The sequence below is a fragment of the Xyrauchen texanus genome, unplaced genomic scaffold, assembly GCF_025860055.1.
Source record: "Xyrauchen texanus isolate HMW12.3.18 unplaced genomic scaffold, RBS_HiC_50CHRs HiC_scaffold_617, whole genome shotgun sequence".
Classification (NCBI taxonomy): domain Eukaryota; kingdom Metazoa; phylum Chordata; class Actinopteri; order Cypriniformes; family Catostomidae; genus Xyrauchen; species Xyrauchen texanus.
The window spans coordinates 1-25,000 of NW_026266596.1; the positions used below are offsets into that span (position 1 = coordinate 1).

The window sequence follows — 25,000 nt, forward strand, 5'->3', positions numbered from 1 at the left end:
CTTGCTTTCTCAGACCTTTAAATGAATGTTTTTTTGTTGCTACCTCAATTATAATCGATGTAACCATTTCTGTTATCTCTTCGATAGACCGTTTTTTCAGTTTGTACTGGTCAAGAAATACTTTCCTTTTCCCTGCAGATATGTACTCTGAGTGTAGTGCATCCCAAAGAGGTACACGTTTTCCTTCAAACTTTCCTGCACTGATTATCACTGATTTCTCTTTGAAGACATTTACTACATGTTTGTCATTGTAGATTGAGCTTTCAACACTTTTTTCAGCTACTTGGAGAAGTAGTAGTCCAGTGGTTGAATCTCTCACACATTTCTGCTTGAGTTGATAGTAAGTAAGGGGTTCTTTTGTGTTTGGGTCTGAAAACCCTTTTTCTCTACCACTGGGATTTGCCAGAATCTCACTGGTCTCCCTATCCATGTATCCTTGCATTAATGCCCTCTGAATAGGTATCCGGTAGCTTCCAATCGGATCAATTATCCCACCCGTTGCGAGCTGTGCATCTAAAAGATGCAATCCATGGTTTCGAGGGATGATACCTTTTTTCATTGCTTCAAATAAGGATATTTTCCCATCTGTGTATGGGTCTGTGAAACCAGTAACAGCACGTTCAGCCAAGAGTAAGTGATCTAATAACTCTGGTCCAATAAGTTGAGCTCTGGCAGCCTCCATGACGGAGAGATGTTGTTTTCCGATTGGATCAATAACATATCCAGTTGCTGCCTGAGCCTCAAGCAACATCAGCACTGCATCAGAACTGAGCAAGCCTTCAGTTTTTGCAGTGTATAAATTTACCACTTTTTCTGATGGATGAAGCTTTACTCCTGCAATACTTCCAGTGCCTTTCAAGTACCTTTGTACAGATTCAAGTTTCACCACATCTTCAGTAGTGGCTTTACCATCTTGCAAATCCTTGTAGGTTTTGGCTTCAATAATTCCAGAATCACGCAGCTGTTGCATAGAAACAGATTTTCTCAAGCCCATTGTTGTCTGATCAATTGCTTCTTTCTCTTCCAGTTTTTGGATTGTTCTGGTAACCATTGTGGCAACATCCTTTATATTTATTTTTCCCAAACAGTATTGTTCAAAGCACTGCTGCCTCTGTTCTTCAGTGAAGAACACAGAGTGAATTACCTCCCAAAGAGACAATGATTTTCCAGAGAAACACCCAACAGGAATGACAACAGAGTTTTCCAAAAAGTCTTCCTTAATCTCAGCATCTGAGAGAATTTTTGGTGCTTTTTCTTGTGTTTTCCCTTTTTCACCCAGTGGAAGAAGGAAAAGACCAGTGTCATGATCCTTGATGCATATTGCCATCATCTCCATGTAGGTCAGATTTTTATGAGTGGTGGAATCAAAAAATACTTTGGTGTCATCACTGGTATCAGCAAGTATCTGGTTTAAGTCAGCATCAAAATAGCCCTTCCTGAAAGCAACTTCAAGTGGCAAATGTAGACATGTTAAGGGATCAATGATGCCACCTGTAGCAATCTGGGCTTCAAGTAGACGTATGCCATGTTGCTTAAGGATGAGATCCTTCTTCATGGCTTCAAAAAGTGATATTGTCTTGCCAGTGTATGGGTCTTTGTAACCAGTAACTGCTTTCTCAGCAGCCAGGAGTTTTTCATACAACTTAGGAGCTATGACTTTATGCTTCAAGGCCTCCTCAACAGTGAATTTCTTGTTCTGTAGTGGATCGACAATAAACCCAGTGGCAGCCTGTGCTTCAAGAAGACACAGAGCAGTGCCGGGTGTAACAAGACCCTCTTTTTTGGCTTGATGGATGCTAATTATCTGATTACACTTTTGCACTATTATACCAGCTATACAGCTTGTTCCTCTGAGGAAGGTCCTCACAGTGTCCATCTCAAGAAGATCTTTGATTATTAGCTTTCCCTTAAGCAAGTCTTTGTATATTTTTTCATCTATGATGCCCAAATTCAGCAGCTCTAAAATGGAGACTTTTCCCCTCAGACCATTGATGCTGAGGTCTGCATTTCTTTGTACCTCTTTAGTTTCAATAATTTCTAAAATTACTGTAATTATTTCTTCGATTGTGATTGTTTTTGACTTGTGGCTTTTGATCAGCTCCTGCCTTTTGTCCTCAGACAAATAATCAGAGTTAATGAGCTCCCAGAGTGTTACTCGCTTGTTGCTGAACCTACCATAACTCACAGAGACATATGTTGTTTGGAAAGCCTCTTTGGTGCTGTCCGAAATCATGATTATGTTTTCTTTCCCTTTGATTGGCAAAAGGCAAAGACCTGTACTTTGGTCAGTCACACATCTGGACATAAGCTGCAAATAGGTAAGGTTTTCATGAGTGTTTGGATCAAAAAATCCTTTTGTGTCATCAGTCGGATCGTCGAGAATCTTTTTCATTTCAGTATCGAAGTATCCCAGTTTGTAAGCTATATGAACTGGAATGCGATGGCTATTTACAGGATCGATAATGCCCCCTGTTGCAATCTGGGCCTCCAGCAGACGTATGCCATGATCTTTTACAATTAAGTATTTTTGCATTGCCTGGAACAATGAGATTTTTTTACAAGTGTAAGGATCATGGTAACCTGTCACTGCCTTCTCAGCCGAGCATAGTTTTGCATGAAGCTCAACCCCAACCACCCGTGCCTTAACAGCGTCATCAACAGAGAACTTTTGATTAGCAATTGGATCAATAATGAATCCTGTTGCTGCCTGGGCTTCCAGCAGAATGAGTGACATTCCTGGCCTTAGAATTCCTTTTTGTCTAGCCTGGTAGATTGATATGACTTGGGAATTAGGAAGCAGCACCCCAGCAATGCTTGGTTTACCTTGTAGGTATGTTTGTACTGATTCATTCTCTGTAACATCTTTTACAGTCATTCTTCCTCTTTTGAGATCGTCTAGATCATTCTTAGTGATAATGTCAGCCTCGACAAGCTGGGTTGCACTGACCTTTCCTCTTATGCCCTCAAAATTTGCATTGGCTGTTTTCACTGATTGTTCGATTATCTCCAGGACTTTGGTGATTATCATATCAATTGTGAGTGTTCCGATTCTGTATTGACTGATAATATCTTGCCTTTGCTTTTCAGTGAAATATTCACACATTATTAATTCCCAGAGTGATACTGTCATTCCCATATACTTCCCACATGTCACTTTTACCATGACATCCTTGAAGATTTGTTTTATGTCATAGCCAATGAACGTGTGATTGGGATTGCTTGATTGATCCTGAATGGGCAGCAATGTGAGTCCTGTTGAGAGGTCAATAACACAACGACCCAGCAGTTGCAGGTATGTAAGATTTTCCTTTGTGTTTGGATCAAAGAATCCTTTAGTGTCATCTCCAGGATCTTCAAGAATGGCGTTCATTTCCTTGTCAAAGAAGCCACGCTTGTATGCTACATCCACAGGAACTCTGTGACTGTTTATTGGATCGATAATACCACCAGTTGCAATTTGTGCCTCAAGTAAACGAATCCCGTGCTCCTTCACAATCAATTCCTTCTTTAGAGCTTGAAAAAGGGAAATGGTTTCACCAGTGTATGGATTATTGTAACCAGTGACTGCACGTTCTGCCGCAAGCAATTTTGCATGGTACTCTGGTCCTACAAGTTTTTGGTTAATGGCATCATCTACATTGAAAGTCTTGTTTTCAACTGGATCAATCATGAAGCCAGTTGCAGCCTGGGCTTCTAGCAGAATCAAGGCAGAACCAGGCATGATTATTCCTTGTCTCATTGCCTGATAGATGCTCATTTTCTTATTAGACGAGAGCACAGCTACTCCCCCAATGCTCCCTTTACCTTCTAGATATTCTTTCACTGTTTCCATTAGCATCACATCTTGGGTGGTTGTCTTGCCCTTTTGCAGATCGTCATATGTTTGTTGGTCAATTATTTTTGATGTCAGGAGCTTAATAGAGGTTACACCTCTTCGAAGGCCTTTGAACGTGATGTAGACTGGGAACAGCAGTAAACCAGTGTCCGGGGCTACAGTGCATTTCTCCATCAGTAATGCATAGGTGAGGTTTTCCTGAGAGTTTGGGTCATAGAATACTTTTAGAACATCCATTTGGTCTCTGAATAGTTCTTTATCATAGTGACCCTTCTCACAAGCTTGCTCCTCTGTTATGTAGCATTTTTCAATAGGATCATAGATCCCTTTAGCAGAGATCTGTGCTTTAAGTAATCGAATGCCATATTCTTTTGGGATGACATCTTTCTGCATGGCCTGATACAGTGATATTTGTTGGTTGGTGTAAGGATCAATGTAACCATTGATGGCCTTTTCTGCGAATTGAAGTTTTTCTTTCATTTCACGTCCAACAATCCCTCCCTTGACTGCGTCTTCGACAGAGAGCTGTCTGTTTTTAATGGGATCGATGATTCCTCCAGTTGCAGCTTGGGCTTCTAACAGTGCCAAACATGTTCCTGGTTTCAGCAAATGCTTCTTATAGGCTTTGTATATTGTAATGGTTTCATTCGAATGTTCAAGGAATACTCCAGCTACTGTCCCCCGAGAATTACAGTTTTCCTGAACTGGCATTTTTCTTGCACCCAGGTCTGTGGATTACATAAGGCAAACATAACAATTATTAGTTGTGCATTTAAATTGTTTTCTAAACTGATACATTTAAGATAGCTACATGTTTTGCTTACCGTATAATCACAAGGAAATGGCAACATTGGTACCAGTTACACTTAGCTAGTTACACTACAAAACCACATTATTAGTTGAATAATAATTACATATTCTGTCATTCAATTTAGCCAAAAGCCATTCTCAACAAAACACATCTGAAAAATATTTAGGTTGTTAATCATCCTGTCTATGCAAATGTTTTTCTTTTCTAGCTAGGGGAGCAACTTGGGGTTCAGTGTCTTGCCCAAGGACACTTCGGCATGTGGAGTCATGTGGGCCGGAAATCGAACCGCCAACCCTGCGATTTGAAGCCGACCCACTCTACCACCTGAGCCACAGCTGCCCTATGGATGTTCTAAATGTATTCTATGACCCAAACTCTCAGGAAAACCTCACCTATACATTACTGATGGAGAAATGCACTGTAGCCCCGGACACTGGTTTACTGCTGTTCCCAGTCTACATCACGTTCAAAGGCCTTCGAAGAGGTGTAACCTCTATTAAGCTCCTGACATCAAAAATAATTGACCAACAAACATATGACAATCTGCAAAAGGGCAAGACAACCACCCAAGATGTGATGCTAATGGAAACAGTGAAAGAATATCTAGAAGGTAAAGGGAGCATTGGGGGAGTAGCTGTGCTCTCGTCTAATAAGAAAATGAGCATCTATCAGGCAATGAGACAAGGAATAATCATGCCTGGTTCTGCCTTGATTCTGCTAGAAGCCCAGGCTGCAACTGGCTTCATGATTGATCCAGTTGAAAACAAGACTTTCAATGTAGATGATGCAATTAACCAAAAACTTGTAGGACCAAAGTACCATGCAAAATTGCTTGCGGCAGAACGTGCAGTCACTGGTTACAATAATCCATACACTGGTAAAACCATTTCCCTTTTTCAAGCTCTAAAGAAGGAATTGATTTATGGAGGCTCATCACCATTGCATTCAGTCATGAATAATTTTCTTCTACCTGATATAAGCAGTTTTTAAGCCCTTGCACAAAGAATAGGGCTGCAATTGGGCTGCCCTCAGCCCTTCCAGTCAAAAGATGTTTTAAATTCTGAGAATGCAATATGTTACTAGTAACATGCATCAATAAGAACTAACATGAAAACCTAACCCATAAATTTCATGAATCAGCTGATTTTGGATGCATCTTAGTAACCCTACAACAGCACTCAGCAAAGTATGACTACTACTTAATCGACACTTTCTATGAAGCTGTGCTTGTGTGCCATATATGTTTGTTCTTAATGAATTACAAAGGTATTCATAATGCCTTAAAATACACTATGTTATATGTGTATCATAATTAGCCTATAATACATTTGAATACCTATAGTTACAGCATTAAATTGTTTATCATAACACTGTTACAAATAACACATCGAATTTGAATTGATTTATCATAACAATCAAGTGCCAAGCAAGAGTATTTTACTCACCCTCCTGGTATCCCAGATGTGTATGACATTTTTCTTGTAAGATTTTTAGAAGAATATTTCAGCTTTGTAGGTCCTCACAATACAAGTGAATGAGTGCCAAAATTTAGATGCTCAAAACCCATATAAAAGGGAGCATAAATGTAATCCAAATGACTCCAGTGGTTAAATCATTGTGTTCGGACACGATATGATACAGTAGGTTTGGGTGAGAAACAGATCAATATTTAAGTAATTTTTTTATCATAAATTATCCTCCCTGCCCAATAAGGAGAATGTTAAAGTGAAGGTGGAGGAGGAGAATTTATAGTAAAGAATAAAATAGTCTCTCACCCACACCTACCATATCACTTCTGAAGATATGGATTTGAGCACCAGAATCATCTGCAGTACTTTTATGTTGCCCTTATGTGGATTTTGGAGCTTCAACATTTTGGCACCCATTCACTATCTTTGTATGGAATTATTTTAAAAGTCTGCTTTCAGCAGATGAAAGAAAGTCATACACATCTTGGATGGCATGAGGGTGTGTCACTCAAAAAAATATTTTAGCCTATTTTTAAGATGAATCCATTTCAATTGAATAACATATTTCCATCTAATTGAATTGCTTAATCTTTAACAAAATAAAATGTACAAATCTTACAATGTTTTATTAATTACATTTTCTTCAAGACTATTCAATTCAATTAGATGGAAATTTATTATTCAATTGAAATGGATACATCTTAAAAATAGGCTAAAATATTTTTTCAAGTGTAAATGGGTGAACTTAAAAGTTGACTTTTTGTATTGCAACCCTTCTAATGTAACTGCCCCATAACTTATTGCTTGTGTTCTAGCATTCATTAATGGTAAATTGCACTTGTTAATGAAAAATGTAAATATAATGTAAATATTTAACTGGTCATCAGAAAAGCACATTACTCAGTATGATCATCACTGTTCCAGATGTGTCCAAGTGTGCACATTCTGCAAATATTTACCCTTATATTGAGGCAGTGTTTTATTCTGTTAAACCTATTTATTGCTAGGTGTGGTGAGAGTTAACAGATGTTTAACACAATGCATGGATTGTGGCACATGCACTTAGTTTACATACTCTAAAACAAAACCAAAAATATAGAATTACTTAATCAGTGTTTTGTCTTCCAGGAAAAATATCTAAACATCCTAAATACAGCTTACTTGAGAGACAAAATTGTATAAAATAAGAATATACCTTGAATTAAGTTCTTTATTTAGCCATTGACCAATTACTTTTTTCTTGATTTAAATATATATTTTTTTTATTTATTTATGTTTATGTTTAAAAACATATCACAGGTAAGATATCTGAATCTCATTAAATTTCTCTACTCAAATTAATTTGTCTTACAACAAAAATAATCATTAAGAATGTATTTATTTTTGCAGTGCCAGCTTTATCTCTAAGCAAACCACAATACACAGCTTTAGGTTGTTATCTGAAACCAATAAATAATTTACTTGAACTAACTTACCCTTTGTGTCAGTTGTCTTGAAGTTCTAGTTGGAATAATGCAATAGCCACGTTTCTGCTGATTAAGGGTTGAAGCAAGTTGAACCACAATATGTTGCCTAAGTGAAAAACTGAGCATGCTTCCTTACTTTTCACAGTTTATTATACTGATCTGACAGGGCTAAAACCCACCCTCAGGAACAGCCCCTTTTCTCGGAGGACATACATCAAATATCCTGCAGCTAAATGCCATGTCATGTCATGCATTTACACTAGTTCCAAGCACATCCCAGCCATAATAAGTAAACTCATAATGACTTTTGAATCTTTGGAAACACTTTACAAAAACTTTTCATTTGTTAACATTAGTTGATGTATTAGGAAATATTAACTAACAACGAACAACAAAATATTAAAGCATTTATTAATCTTGTTAAATGTAGAGTTCATGTCACTTTATAATGCATTAACTAATGTTAACAAATACAGCCTTTAAAAATGTCCCAGTATATCTTGAAATTAACATTTACCAAGATTAACTAACTTAAATGCTGTATTGTTAGTTCATGTTAACATTTGTAGTTAAGTAATGTTAATAAATAGAACCTTATTGTAAAGTGATATCATATTTTGGGAAAAACTTTTTTTTTCTTTTTCTGTGAATTCTGTTGCTGGCTGACATTTCAGATTATGGAGCAATGGGGTAATCTGTATTTTCTTTCTCTTTTTTTTTTCAGTCAAGTATACTGGATTTGTTAAAAACAACAATGAAAACCTGTTCTCAGATTGTATCATTGAACAGCATTTTTTACAGGAATTCTGTTCTTATTCATGTACATGGACATTTTCTGTTTATCATTTCAAATGTCTTTATAATGCAAATAGTGCATGGCCTGTGATTTCTTATCTCTAGATAAGTCACATAATGAGAGCCTGTTCTACCTGCGCTTCTTGGTTTTGGGGTAAAAATGCCCTTAAGGGAGGTGGAGGTATTATATCAAATTGAGACACCAGTCCTTAGTGCAAGTTTATTTTAAAACTAAATATATACTGTATTAATGCATTACTGTACTTATTCATTGCACTACTGTAAAAATACATACTTGCAATACTTGTTATCCTATATGCATGCTCCATCTATGTTCATCAAGTGCAATACACTACAATATCTACCTCACTTCGTCATCACTTTAGGAGCGCCCTGAATGGTACACTTCAACTTTCACACTTCTGTTTTTATAGTACTTTGAAATGTTGATAGTGTTTGTATTTAGTGTCTACTGGACACTGTATTCAGTGTTTGTCTTGTAAAGACCTTTTTTAATTGGAGAGACATTTAGTGTGTTTACATGTAAACCAATACAGTGATAACTACTAAAATGTACTCTTTTTTTTTTTAACACATTTTTGATGATTTTAAAATCATTTGGTTATTCTTTGCTTCTGACTTCAAAATATTAACAGGCATGCGCACAACACTTGTGCAGATTGTATAAATCAGAAAAAGAGGGTAGTATGTAAAAATCTACCAATCTATTTATAATATGTATGACCATACCATGAAAAATGAAAACATTTAAGGATTTTACATGACATTGTCAGGTTATTAAGCATGAAAACTGTGAAAAATCAGCTTATCAGCAAGAATGTTTATATGAGACTAGAAATAATCAGATTATTCTCTGCTTGTGCACATTAGATAAGCTTGTAAGAATGCTGGTAAAGTTTTTTCAGTATATGTAACGCAAAATCAAGGTAATTAGCAAAAATCTTCCTCTGTCGATCCTTTTTCTTTCATGACCATACCCCGATAAAGGAAACCCATTTAAGGCATTTACAAAACCGTACACAATTTATGATTATTAAAGCGATAGTTCACCCAAAAATGAAAATTCTCTCATTATTTACTCACCCTCATGATGTCCCATGTTTGTATGACTTTGCAATGATTTAGAGATAAACTTAAATGTTGATCTTTTTCACACCAAAAGTGATCTTAGCGCTTTAGAAGACATTCATTTAACCGCTGGAATCATATCGATGACATTTATGCTGACTGGAGCTTCAAAAATTGTATCACCATCCATTTGCAGTTGCACCTACTGAGCTAAGATATTTTTCAAATGTGTTCTGGTGAAGAAAGAAAGTCATACACACCAGGGATGTCATGAGGATGAGTAAATAATAAGAGAACTATCCATTTATGTATAATTGCTGTAGGAACATACGTACATGCAAACACTTTTATTATATTTCATTTTGACCACACAGAAGAGAAATTACTATAAACTCACTTGACATGTTAGTTAAAAATTCTTCTAACATGCTTAATTTAGAAAATAACTGATAGTCAGAAAACGGGTGCAACTGAAAGTTATTTCTCTGCTCATCAAGTTGGTGATATTGTGGATTTAGAGTTCATTATCTCTCATATTCTGTTTTTCAGATAATCACTTTTTGAAATATGACTCTTTTGAGAGAAAATGTCCTAACTTGACATGCCTTTTTGTAAATGATACAGATACTTTTGCAAATGTATAATATAATGACTGGTGAAGACACTAGTTGTTAATATCTTTCCATAAATCAATAATGCCATACATTATTGATTAAGAGTTGAGGATTGTTAATGTAATACTGCATGTTTCAAGAGAATAGGTTGCAAGGGCTAGATTTAACTGGGAGTCACCTGACACTGTATGACACTGAGGGAAAATCAAATTCTTTTCAGCCATGTTGTCAGGCACGTGCACACATAGACATCAAAAGGGGCTTGAGCACCTGCCCTTTTTATTCCTGGAGAGAAAGTGCCCCTTTTTTCTGGGGTGCTATTTTTTTATTTTTGAAAAATAATATATATTCCTGTTTGCGCACAGCTTCCCTGTCAAACAAATATATTTATTGAATAGTGTATCTAAATATCAGGTCAGGAGTTCTGAAGAGCCCCCCAGCAGTGTTTTTCTTGGCTTGTGTTGAGGTGAGTGGCGATGAACAAAAGATTAAACTACCAGTGCCTCGAATTTACTGCTGATTAGCCAAAGACAAATATAGTTAACCTGTGTCTTAAGTAGGGTTGCCACCCGTCCCTTAAAATACGGAATCATCCCGTATTTACAAGTAAAATGATGCGTCCCGTATCAAATCAATAAGGGACACGATTTTTCCCGTATTTTACATAAGGTCCACACAACGTTGAGTAAAAACTTTAAACCTGCTTCAAACCAATGCGCGACAAGTCAAAAGAGAGCGCACTGCATGTGAATGTCCTGACTGTGACTCACAGAAAGACACGCGCCAGTATCATGCGCATGCACAGACCGCGCGCCAGAATACAGTTCTCTTTCGCGCTTGAACGAACAATAACACACACAATTATGCCAAAATGTCATTTGTCAAGTTTCTTCGTTCATAACATAAGAGCAGTCTTATGATGGACATATAGAGTTGTGAGAGAATGAGGCGCGTGTGAGATCCGCGTCTTAGCAACGGCTGCTATTAAAGGGCCAGCATCCAATAAAGCTTTCTGTCAGTAAAGTTAATCAAAGAACAAAGGGAACAGAGAAAATTACTCACTGCTCTTGACTAAAGACCTTGCGTAGCTTTAATAAGGATTAGTCTATATATAATTTATAATTTATGCAGCGCAGACTGTCTGATAACTTTATTCAATTCTGTATATGTCCTACCTGTTAGACAGGAAGGGCACAGGTAAATATGACATTTATTATGGGTTTATGTGAGGATTGTTTGAAGTTCACTTAAATTAAAAGCTGTTTTATTTTTTGAAGCCTAATAAATGTTTTTTAAAAATTGATTACTAAGGAGACCATGGTTTCTGTGTGAACTGATTATTTTGTAGACATCTTTTGAAAATGAAACAATTGTGTGAGTTTGAGGAAGATAAAATTAATTAACTTTTTAAATAAATTTTTTTAAAAAGTCAGAGTTGTGTTAATATATATACTTTTTTGTTTAAAAAAAGTTACAAAAAAATACGTAATTATGAGAAGTGCCCTTTTTTTCACTTGAGCCCCTGCCCCTCAAAATGTCTATGCACGTCCCTGCATGTTGTCATAACTCATCTAACTGACATCTTAATTTGCATATTACAGACAGGATCATGTAATTATTTTAGAAAGCCTACCTGATTAGATCTGTGGCTAAGTGAAAGGTGTGGTGGTTAATTGGTTTGTGTGCTTCAATGAGAGATTGAGTGTGTGCACACAGCAGTAAACATCCTGGGGCTAAATGACCCAAATTCACTGTTTGCCAGTTTCTAGTGATAGGGGGTTTCATAACCAGCAGGTACATGTGCAAACTACTCTAACATTCTTGAGATGTTTCATTTTCTGGCCAACTGCTTTGTATGCTAAGCCTTCTGTGAAATTTGGCCAGATGTAGCAAGGTGGGGCAGTTTTAGAGTCTTAATCCCATTAATTAACAACCCAGGCATCAGTTGATTGATCGATTAAATGATGAACTGTCATTTATATGTCTTCACAACCACTCAGGTGGTAATTTAAATGTGTGGCACATATTACGCACCATTACTAAAGTTACGCTTATAATGCAAAGGTTTTCTTCTGTAGTAAAAAGTAAAAAAAAAAAAATAATTTTATTTAAATAATTAGAATATGAAGACACTAGTTGTGTGTGTGTGTAATACACACACACACACACACATACATATATATATATATATATATATATATATATATATATATATATATATATATGTATACACACACACACACACACACACACACATACATATATATAGATGTATACACACACACACACACATACACATATATATATATATATATATATGTATACACACACACACACAGACAGACACACAAACTAGTGTTTTCATATTCTAATTATTTAAATAAGAGATCAAATCAAGTTCCTTACAAGAAGTGATTCACTTGTTTGTAGAGTGAAGCAATATATTCTGGTGAATGCTGTCAAATGAAATATTTTGTACAGAAAATTACAGGGTGTTTTACAAGAAAAGCAATTTTCAAATTTCCTGGAATGCAAAACGTCTGCTCCAATGTTACAGCTCTTTCAATCTGTTCTCACAGAGTAAAACTATCAATATTAGATTGTAACAACTGAACTCAGTAATGTTGGATCAGTCAAACACAATATTCCTTTCAATATAAGGGCCATCTCTGGCCTGATTGTTTTTATCATTTGTCACTTAGGATAATTCTTTAGGGGAGGACACTTAAAGCAGCCATTGTTGGATGAAAAATCCTTTATATTTTGCCATGCCTTAATTCACAAATTGATCTAGAAAACAGCACCCTTCTATTAACCTTGGATGAAACATGACCCACATTAAAAATCACTTAAAATGAATACATTCGTGATTAGCATACAATGCATACCCTAAAGACCCTCCTTAAAAAAATTATTTTGTTTATGAGTTATATTTTTTTTTAACTGAATATTGATGGAATCACAAAATTTGTATAGAAAGAAAAGGACAATAAAGGGTGACACGTTTGCTATTTATTTCCAGCACTTTTGCCATATCATAGTATCTGAAATATTTTAGAACAACTGCTGTATTATTCTGCTTTGAGTCAGCAGTTTGGGGTGTGCAAACAATTGCTAAAATTTGTTGTTGTTGATGTTTTATTTCTGTTTTTATGTTATTTACATGTATTTTAATGCAACCTAAAATGTTAATACTAGACATTGATAACATTTGTTACCAACTAACTTTAAAATGTAACTTAGATTAGAAAAGCATTGCTTTTGATAAAGTATTAGTGCTTATTGCAGAATACATGGGAGAAAAGAATAGTGCTAACAAAGTTCATATAAAATATTATATGACTACAGCAGTGTAAATGCAGAACATTGAAATTGATTTTTCTCCTTGAGTTTTAAGAAGGTAATGAGTTAATAACAGTAAGTTATTCCGGATGAGTTAATTTCTTGTTCTGCAATTTTCGACATGAAATCATAAAAACACACCTTAAGTGGTAACAAAGATATTAATGCCATCATATTGTCTCTTGATGAAAAGGCAGTCGGTTAACCTTCATTTCTAAATTTCTGTTGGCTGATTTCATTGACATGCAAATGTGGTATTTTTATTTCCTTGTGTTTTTCAATGTTGAAGTGCGAGTAGGCACTTAACAATCTTCTGCATTGTTAAACACCTCGTGAAGGCTTTAAGCTGCCACCTTTACCAAAATCATAAAAAACAAGAGATAAAAAAGGATTTTGTATATAAAAAACAAATCTCAACAAAAAAGATCATATCTGTTAAAACATTGCAAATAGCCTCCTTAAGAAAAATAAAAAATAATTATATTGTATAGACTTTCTTGAAGTTTCATTCCGTTTACAGCTTTGCCTTCAGGACTCTTCTGATGACATGTTGGGAATTAAATGAATGCGTGAACAGCTTGAGGGGATTTCTACTCATTAATACAAATTCCACCCTGCCTGTCACACTGAACACTTTTACCCCAAGGGAAAGTTTCTCCAAGTTCATGGTTTTACCTAAAAGATTATATACCTATTTTAACTGCTGTTGAAAATGAAATACAAAACCATTTTTAAACCTATTAATGATCATTTGATTTTACTGTTTAAGGTTTTATGAGAAATGGTTGCCGTGTCGTGGCACTTTGAAGGTTGTTTTTATATTTGCATCACTTTAACACTGAGTATATTTATTTATTTGAGACTAACTAATCAGCTGAAAAAAGGGTGAAATGACACTGTAGCAGATATTTAGTTTATTTACAATAGCATGTTAACATTTCATCACGTAAATACCACACTCAGGTCATGCATTCAAAATATTTGAACAGTATAAAACAACTTTTAAATGCCTCAAAAAGCTTGCTTTTAAAAAAGGCTTTGTTAAATTCAACTGCATATTGCATCCTTTTACTCGTGGTAATACAACATGGAAAGCAAATAGGCTCATGCAGTAAAATGGAACTAAAATGGAAATAACATGATGATTTACAGAACAGCGATTTAACAGCATTTGGATTGGGGAGACTAAAGCAGATTTTTCTTAATTGTTAAATTATTTTTGGAGCCTTTGAAATTCAGTCCTTTAGTTTGCAATTAATTCAATAATTTTGCATATTAGCAAATATATAGAGCAATATATGTGCACTGAACTAGAAAACTGTGTTCTTGTAAACAAAAACATTCAACCCATAGGTCAATGTTAAATGATTGTAAAATGCTTGTCAATAAATCACCACACCAATAACTAAGCTATTATTAAGTTGCACTGATTTGAATTGCTGCTGAATTACAGACAGGATGTTATGTCAACTTACACAGCAAATGTCCTAATACTACACTGAAACATTTCAAATAGTGTTCAAATTGACAAATTGAATAGTGAATATCAGTTTAGTCTGATCTGATTGGAACTTCTTTACTCCATTAGCACACTTTAACGCTATTCAACCTTGCAGTTATATCAAACAAGCAATTCATATAAGGAAAACTGGAAATGGAGCACAAATAAAGGTAGTAGAACATGTTGGTTGAAAGATCACAAAGATTGTGATTCTTTAGGAGCAATCCATTATAGACTCTAACCACACAGATCAGTGGGGTAGTATGAGATTAGTGATTCGATTAGATATTTGGTCATTCTAAAACAAACCAAATGATCATGACTATAAAGATGATACAAATGAGGATTTGTGAATTTAAAGAAGAGGTAGTCTGGGAATAATCAAAGTTACAGCGTTTTCCCCCCAATTTAATTTTTGAGTAAATTCAATCAAATTTGTCAAATGTTAAAGAAATAGTTAATCCAAAAATTGTAATTACAGGTATGCACCAATTCACTCACCCTCACGTTGTTGTTATAAACTCAAATGTTTTTCTTCCGAGGAACACAAAAGATGTTAGACATAATGTTAGCCTCAGTCACTATTCACTTTCACTGCATCTTTTTTTCCATATACAATGAAGGTGAATGATAACTGAGCTTTTTTTGTGTTCCACGGAAGAAAGTCAAATGAATTTGGAACAACTTAAGAGTAACTAACAACAGAATATTAATTTGTGGGTGGTATGTTATGCCAACTTAATATAACACAATCTCTAAGTTTTCATTATTAACTATCTAAATCTACTTGAATTATTAATACCTTAATCTCTGTTGACAAGTGCCAGTAAATATAGAAACCTATTGTAGACACAGTACCCTTTTAAGAATGCTGATAAGAAACGAGACCCAACATTTAGAATATTTAGAGACTTTCATTTGATAACTATACAGTGCAATAGCTTTTCTGCAAAAACAAAAGCAGGTTGATTGACATTGGCCATTTAGTTAATATTTAAACTTACATTGTAACAGAGAATGGAGTGGTTTGTCAAGAATGTGAAAATACGCTGTAACCACCAAAGCATTTTTATGCTACTATTTACATTAAAATCCCTACATCATGACATTCTTTATAGTAGTATACCCTGCCATGAAACAGACATAGTCTTAAGGTTTTGTATATTTAAACCTGTTGATGATACACATATCTTACAAGAAAACGAATTTAGTCACACAAGGTTAAGGCGCAAGTGAGGTCCCCTTAGAATCAGACTTTGAGAAGGACCTGAGGCAAGGAGAGTTGGTATGTGAATCATTTTTCAATTTTTGTGATCATTGGCAACTTCTGGAAGGTTCTACAGATAATTGAAAATTGGTGTGTTCATTTTGCTTTATCTAATACACTGCATAGTTGAAAGATGATTGATTCCAGTCCAAATAATGAGCATTATACATTTCTTATGACCAGTGACTGTGGCAGTGTTGCCAAGGCATGTACTGTAATGTTTTGTTTATTGACTCTGCACTCTGCAGATAGTCAACAGCTCCCCCTTTTTACCATGCTGGCTTATAGTGTTAAAATGTTCAGGGTTTAAATATAATCTAAGTTGCACAGATACCTTAGGGATCTTTACACGCAAATACACAAAATATATAACAAATTAATTTAACATCTTATTTGAAGCATCAACATATCTTCTCCAAATGCCTTTACAATCCTGACACTTCTACATATTTCTGTTCATGTTCTACTTTGCATGGTACAATCAAATAAAACAAAGAAGATAATACAAAAAGAGATAAGTATTTAATACGGCTAGTAATTGAATAAAATATAGACTGGTATATACTGCAGAATGGGATATATATTCACACTGAATGAAAATGAGACAATCTCAATCTCTCTCTCTCTCTCTCTCTCTATATATATATATATATAATAAAACAAAACATTAAAGTCAGTCTTAATTAGCAGTATTACACCCCTCAGTGAAAAGCCCAATAGCAATATCATGCAGAGGATAAATGTCTTTTTATGTACATTTATCAAGCAACTAAAATGGACTGTGATTGTGATAATGTGATAATTCTCTTGTCATCATAGCAACAGTTCATGCCTGATGCTAAAGCTGTTAGGGCCTGCTTTAGCTCATCTATTTGAAATCCACTAAAAGTCCCTGAATCATAACGGCGCCCATAACTAGTGGGGCTATAGGATGAGGAAAAGCTCATGGAGAAACCTGAGCCTGTAGCATCAAAGCTTCCCCTTCTAGAGCCTGATCTTGAACCAGGTCTGGATCCAGACCTAGACCCTGAAGTTGATCCAGAGCCACTGATGCTATATGGGCTGTAAAGGCCTTTACTTGACTGGGAGGAAGCCTCTAGTAAACGCAGGCCAGATCCTTCCTCGATCATGCTTCTCTCCATGGCATCCTTGTATGAAATTTTGAGTTTGGTTTTGGGACAGGTGAGGTATTTGGAATATCCACTAACATCTCTCAATTTCTGTGCAGTCCGTGCATCTAGAGAGCCTTTCCTCACAGCATCATCCAGTGATACTCTTCCGGCAACATCTGGTTCAATTAATCCACCTGTTAGGTATTGGACCTCAAGGAATCGTTGACCAGCTTCATAGTAGAGCCAACCCTTTTTTAAGGCTTGAGCGGCTGACATTTTGGCTTTGGTTCTTGGATCCTCAAATCCCTGAAAAGCTTTCTGAGCCAAGTTGATTCGATCCACCATAATCTTGTCCACCAGCCCTTTGTTCATTGCATCTGCAACAAAGAACTTTTCTCCAGTGATGGGGTCAATTATTCCTCCTGTACATGCTTGTGCTTCTAGCAGTCTTTGACCGGTGATGTTGTCAACTAGATTTCGATGCATTGCCTCTGTGACTGACACCTTTTCCAAAGTATCTGTATCTAAGATTCCAGCCACTGGTCCAGTTTCCTCAGTTGGGTCACTCCAGGTTGTAGCTGGTGTCTTGATGGAAGGAACAGGGCTCATTGGATAGGATGAGCTGGATCCAAAGGAAGATGAACGAGATCTGAAGCCACTCATATTACCAGACAGCATGTCTGCAAATTCAGTGATTGAAAGAGTTCCAGCACGGTACTGGTCCAAAGACGATTGGTCTATGAGACCTTTGGAGATTGCATCATCAATGTCATATTGCCGCCCAGATCTTCTGTCAGTAATCATAGACTTAACAACACCATCTGACGACGAGGTGGTAATTTCCTCCCATTCACACTCTTGTTCTGCAAGCTCAATGTATGTTTGATGGTCAATGAGACCTTTGCGGTATGCCTCATAAACAGACATTTCTTTTCCTGTTTCTGGATCTACAATAACAACTCTGCGTTTGCGCACTGAAGACTTTGAAGATGTCTTTCTTTCCCGTTTCTTCTCTTTGAGCAGTAAAAGAGAAAGTCCAGTTTCAGGGTCTGTAATGCACCGTTCCATGAGCTGGAGGTAGGTCAAATTCTCCTCTGTGTTTGGATCAAAGAACCCCTTAGTATCATCAGAAGGATCAGTAAGAATGCCATTCATCTCCTCATCGAAAAGACCACGTTTGTACGCCATTTCCACAGGCAGTCTGTGACTTTCCTCAGGATCAATAATTCCACCTGTGGCTATTTGAGCCTCGAGCAGACGGATGCCATGGTCTTTCAGAATTTGACCTTTTTTCATAGCCTGGAAAAGGGAGATCACCTTGCCAGAATATGGATCTTTGTAGCCAGTCACAGCCCGTTCAGCAGAGAGAAGTTTGTCTTTAAATTCTGGTCCCACAACTCCCATTTTTACAGCTTCATTGACATTCAATTTGAGATTTTTGATTGGATCAATCACATACCCAGTAGCTGCTTGAGCTTCCAGAAGTTCAAAGGCAGTGCCTGGTCTTATCATGCTCTTCTTCATGGCTTGGTAGACTGATAGTCTTTCTTTGGTAGCCTCTACAAACACACCTGCAATAGAGCTGATGCCTTCAAGATATTTCTTCAGGTCTTTACTGAGGTCCTCTACAGAGATTGTACCTTCCATCAGTGCCGTGTATGTCCTCTGATCAATAATTTGAGAGCGCAACAACTCATCTGGTGTGATTTGCTTTCTGAGGCCCTTAAATAGAAGTTTCTTGTCTGCCAGAGACAATAGTCGTAAGCCACTCTCTTTATCCACTTTGCATCTTTTGAGAAGTAATGCATAAGACAGCTTTTCATCTGTTGTAGGGTCTGTAAATTGCTTGACATCTCCACTTGGATCAGATATCCTCTCGCTGGTTTCTTTGTTAATGTATCCACGTTGCATGGCAACATCATTTGGGAGGCGGAAGTAGTACTCTGGATCAACGAGGCCACCGGTTGCTACCTGGGCCTCTAACAGCTTCAAGGCATAATCTTCAGAAATAAGGTCTTTTTTCATGGCTTGGAAGAGAGAAATTACCTTCCCACTGTATGGATCCTTGTAACCTGTGACTGCTCTCTCAGCAGACAAGAGTTTGTCATGGATCTCTGGTCCAACAAGACCTTTGCGGACAGCTTCATCAACTGTTAACAACTGATCTTTCACAGGGTCAGTAATAAACCCTGTTGCTGCTTGAGCCATCAACAAATCAATGCCAATGTCAGGTTTGATGAGACCTTTCTTCATGGCTTGGTAGATACCAATCTTAGCATAGTCATCTGTGATTACTCCAGCAATGCTGCCCGTTCCAAAGAGGTACTGCTTCACATGTGGCATCTCCATGACTTCTCGGATGGTTTTCTTGCCTTGTTGAAGCAGGTTATAAGTTTCAAGGTCAATAATACGAGCTCTGTAAAGTTCCTCAATAGTAATTCGGCGTCTGATTATGTCACACGACATGCTCTGCTCAGTCTTGGTGATCTCTCTTTGTTCAATAATTTCAATTATAATGATGATCATTCTCTCTTTTGTGATTTTGCCTGAGCGGTACTGTTCAAGCAGCCTTTGTTTTTCCTCCTCTGGAAGCAAATCTGACTTCATGACTTCCCATAATGTCACTTGTTTACCAGAACAACTTTCATGTGGTATATCTACTTGAGTGTTAGCCAAGTCAGTTTGAGCTTGTTCCTCTGTGTAAACATAGGATTTCTCAGCTTGCTCTAGAGACTCAGCTTTAGAGACTGGTAGCAGACAAATTCCAAAGTCTGGATCAGTCATGCATCTCTCTTTCAGTTGTTTGTATGTGACACTGTCATCTTTGTTGGGGTCAGTGAAACCTTTAATGTCATCTGAGGGGTCTTTGAAAGATTTTGCCAATTGCTTGCTGAAGTAGCCACGCTGAATGGCAATATCACTGGGAAGGCGATGGCTATTTACTGGGTCAATTATTCCTCCTGTGGCCTCCTGAGCATCTAGAAGAGGTATGGCATGCTCTCTTAGAACAAGCTGTTTCTGCATTGCTTGGAGAAGAGAGATCTTATTACCAGTGTATGGATCTTTGTAACCAGTAACGGCTTTCTCTGCTGACAGTAGTTTCTCATGTAGTTCTGGACCAACAACACCAGCCTTTATGGCATCATCCACTGTAAACTTCTCATTCATGATGGGATCAATTATGTACCCAGTAGCTGCTTGTGCCTCCAGCAAGGACAGGCCAGTGTTTGTTGTCAGTATTTTCTGCTTCATTGCTTGGTAAATACTGAGTTTTTCTTTAGTTTTTTCAACAAATACACCAGCAATACAATTTGAACCTTGCAAGTAGCGTTTGATGGAGTCAATTTCACTAACCTCTGCAGGTTTCTTTTTGCCTTGTTGGAGCTTATCATATGTATCTTTGTCAATAATTTTAGATTCAAACAAGGAACTGGCTATTACAGGTCCTCTGAAACCCTCAAAGCTAACTTGTCGCTTCCTTTCTCTTTCATCCACTATTGTGATCACAATCTTGATCAATTTTTCAATAGTGACTTGTCCCGATCTATACTGTTGAAGAAATTCAATCCTTTGTTCCTCTGTAATATATTCAGAGTTTAAGATTTCCCAAATTGTGACTTTTCTTCCTTTAAACAGTCCACTGTGTAACTCAACTGTAGAATCGCTCAAGGCCTCTTTAGTTTGCGTTTCAGAAAGTGGTTGCTTTACCTTTGACTTCATTGCCTTTTCAGAGAGCAAAAACAATGGGAGACCAGTCTGTTTATCAGTGATGCACCTTTTTAGAAGTTCAGCATAAGTGACATTTTCTTGTGTGTTGGGGTCAATGAATACAGTACTAGAATCAGATTGACTGCTCAAACTTTTGTTCATCTCTTCATTTAGGAAACCACGTTTATATGCAACATCTTGAGTTATGCGGTAACTTTTCTCTGGGTCAATAATTCCTCCAGTTGCAAGTTGGGCTTCCAACAGTCGGATACCTTGGTCTTTCTTAATGAGATCTTTTTGCATGGCCTCAAATAGGGATACAGTTTTCCCAGTATATGGATCTTTGTAACCACAAACCGCTCTTTCTGCAGACAGCAGTATCTCATGGAGCTCTGGGCCAACAATACTACTTTTGACTGCTTCATCAACTGTTAGCTTTTGGTTTTTCACAGGATCAATTATGAAGCCTGTTCCAGCTTGAGCCTCTAAAAGATTTAATGCAGGCTCTGTTGCGAGCAAGTCCTTCTTCATGGCATCGTAGAAAGACATTGTTTCCTTTGTCAACTCAATAAACACTCCAGCAATACTGTTTGCCCCCTTCAGGGCTTTCTTGACAGGCTCAAGCTCTGACACCTCTTTAAGAGTAACTTTGCCATTGTGCAATTTATTGAACAAATCTTTATTAATAACCTTTGCATCCAGAAGTTCAGACGCAGGCACTGATGATCTCAAACCATCAAAGGCAGGTTCCTTCTTGTTCTCTTTGTCCTCCACAACTGTTATTACAATCCTAATAATTTTTTCAACTGTAATTTTGCCCGTCTTGTATTGACGGACAAGATCCTTTCTCTGATCTTCAGTGAAGTACTCAGAGTTTATGACCTCCCAGATGGTGACAGTCTTCCCTTTAAATCTTCCAAATGGAATTGTTACGCTTGCCTTACTAAATACATCTTTAGTTTCCTCATCTATGTACGTACTTTCAATTTGTGCTGCTTTCTCTGTGATGGGTAGTAATGGAATGCCTGTCTCAGGATCTGGTTTGCATCGCTCCAGTAGCTGAGAATATGTAAGGCTATCCTGAGTGTTGGGGTCAATGAATGCTTTTTTGTCAGCTGGAGGACTGGACAGAATTTTGCTTAGATTATCATCCAGCTGACCTTGTGTGCATGCTGTTTGGACTGGCACACGGTGGCTATTGACTGGATCAACTATCCCACCAGTTGCATATTGAGAATCGAGAAGTTTTATGGCCTGGTCCTCTGCAATTAAGCCTTTTTTCATAGCTTCAAACAGTGAGATTTTATCTCCAGTGAAAGGATCTGTGAATCCTGTGGCAGCCCTTTCGGCAGATAGCAATTTAGAGTGTAACTCAGGTCCAATCAAGGCATCCTTCACAGCTTCATTGACAGAGAGTCTTCGGTTCTTGATGGGGTCAATTATGTAACCAGATGCAGCCTGAGCTTCGAGAAGCATCATAGCTGTGCTTTGTGTGATCTTCTTATCATTTAAAGCTTGATAGATGCTCATTTTCTGGTTGGGTTCAGCTATTACACCACCTATGCAATCTTTACCTTTTAGGCACATCTTCACTTTGTCATTTTTGGTGAGATCATGCACTGTTGTTTTGCCTTTTTTAAGTTTGTCAAATTCTTTTTTGCTGAGCACACCAATGTCATAAAGCCTGCTCGCAGGCACCTTCTCTCTGATTCCGTCAAACGCCAGAGGTAAATCTTTTTTCACGCTTTCCACTTCTGTAGAGCCATTTAGGACCTTTTTCGTTGTTTCTACCATTGTCATTTGAACTAACTCTTCTTCAGGGACACTGTCAGTTTGGATCTCAATTTCCTTGGTGTGGCATGGCTTCTGTGAACTCTGAAGCTGCTGGAGTTTTTCTCGTAAGTTCTTGTTTTCTTCTGCTAGAAGTTTCTCTTGTGCAGTTCTTTTCTTTTCAAGCTCTTGCATCTCTTTTTGCTTGTTGAGCATCTCTTCCTCAGCATCCTTTTGCTTTTTGATAGCAGCATCCATGGCAGACAGGAGTTTCTTCCTCTCCTCCTCCATCTGCTTCTTCTGATGCTCCTGTTCATCTTTAAGCGCTTCAGCCTTTTTCACTTCATCTTCAAATTGCTTTTCCAGCTTCTTTTTCTCTGCCTCAATGGCCTTCTCCTTTTTTAGAAGTGTCTCTTTTTCTACTAAGAAAGTTTCCTGGAGGACAGTCTTTTCCTGCAGTAATTGTTCTTGTTGTACATTGGCCATCTGTGATTAAAAAATAGAAAATAAAAATTATTTAAATATATGACATGGAAATCACCGTGACACTGTAAGAATTAAAAGAACACAATACACTTTAGAAATATGACAAAACTAATATCTAGTAATAACTGAAATAGTTATAGTTTGTTACTGAATTATCAAATTAGAAATATGAATACACATTACATTATAGGGTCCAAGTTACATACTTTACACATGAAAATAATAATGATATCATTACCAATGTGCAATTATAGGCTACAGTATGTATACAGCATATTAAATACTAAATATATAGTATGCAATAGTTTTATCCAGTACTTAAATAATTGGACTGTAACATGGACACTGTGATGTAAAAGGTGACCAGAAGATCTTTGTCCATAAAAACTGCAGGCTTTGTTACTACATTGTATGGCAATGTGCAATTTACATGTACAAAGGTTTGGAGGTTGTATACAAACTGTTAATAGTTAATTAAGGGGTTTAAGAGAAAACTAGACTACAGTTCTACAACATTCTGTATAACTCAGTACCTTTTTTGATTGTTTTTGTAAGTCAGTTGCCTCTTTTTTCAATTTTTCCCTTTCCTTTTCAAGTTCTGCAATTGCTTTATGCAGATCATCAGCTTCTTTTTTGCTCTGCAACCTCTGCACTTCCAGATTCTCAACAACAGTGTGTTTCTCTAAAGTTTGTTTTTCTGTCTCTTGCAGACGGGCTTTGATTTCATCTGCTTGTTTCTTGAATTTTTTGGCTTCTTCCTCGGCTTTGGACTGAGCAACACTTAGCTGTGTTACCTTGATCTTCAGTTTCTCAGCCTCTGCAGTAATCTCTAATTGTCGCTTGCGTTCAGCCTCTAAGGATTTCTGGAAACCTTCGGTCTCCTGCTCCAGACGCTGTTGCATCTCCTTTTTGTCCTCCAACAACTTTTGAGCCTCTACCTGTGCCTGATCTTTCTGTTTCTGGAGCTTTTCTGCTTCAGCCTTTAATTTTGTTGCTTCCTGGATGGCTTGCTTTTTCTCTTCGAGCATCTTATCAGCCAGTTCCCTCTGTTTGGCAAGATCAGACTCTGCAATTTGCCGTAACCTTGCAGCTTCTTGAGCCTCTAAGTGGAGTTGTGCTGCCTCCTCTGCCAATTTCTTCATGTTCTCAGCCTCCACCTCGAGGAGTTTCTTTGTATTGTCTTTATCTTTCTTCATAAGCTCTTGATTTTCCTTCTCAATTTTAAGTTTCAATTTCACTAGCTCCTCCATTTGAATCTTGACTTTAGAGAGTTCATCCTCTACTTGAGCTTTCTGCTTCATAGCATCACTGACCTCTTGTTTGAGTCGCTTGAGCTCATCATCAAGGATAGATTTCTGTTTGTCTGTTTCATCAAGTTGCAGTTTAACCTTCGTTAATTCTCCCTCAACCTGAGATTTCTGCTTCAGGTTTTGTTCTGCAAGCTTTTTGTACTTAGCCATTTCATCATCAGCCTCTTGTTTTTGTTTCAAAGCCACAGCTTCTGCCTCAGCCCGTCTGGAAGCTTCTTTTTCAGCTTCTTTTCTAAATTTTTCAGCATTTTCTTGGGCCTTGGCTTGTTTAGCAGCTTCAGCCTCAGCTGCCTGCTTCTGACGCTCTGCTTCCTCTGCTGTCTTCTGTAACAGGGCAGCCTCTTTTTCAGCTTTGTCTTTAGCCTTTTCTGCATCTTGTGCCAGTTTCTTTGCTCTATCAAACTCTTCCTTGAGTTTATCCTGCA

At 37.2% G+C, this 25,000-nt stretch overlaps 1 protein-coding gene across 1 annotated transcript; it reads right to left on the reverse strand.

Annotated features, from left to right (window-relative positions):
• Positions 1-43: 43 nt before the first annotated feature.
• On the reverse strand, positions 44-24,820 carry LOC127642438 (plectin-like; the record flags this gene model as incomplete). The annotated part of the gene is made up of 4 exons (XM_052125053.1): positions 23,799-24,820; positions 16,960-23,265; positions 5,111-5,150; positions 44-4,563 (listed from the first exon to the last, which is right to left on the reverse strand). Coding segments are annotated over exons 1-4 (11,793 nt in total), but the record flags the coding sequence as incomplete, so codon positions are not given.
• Between the last annotated feature and the right edge of the window lie 180 nt (positions 24,821-25,000).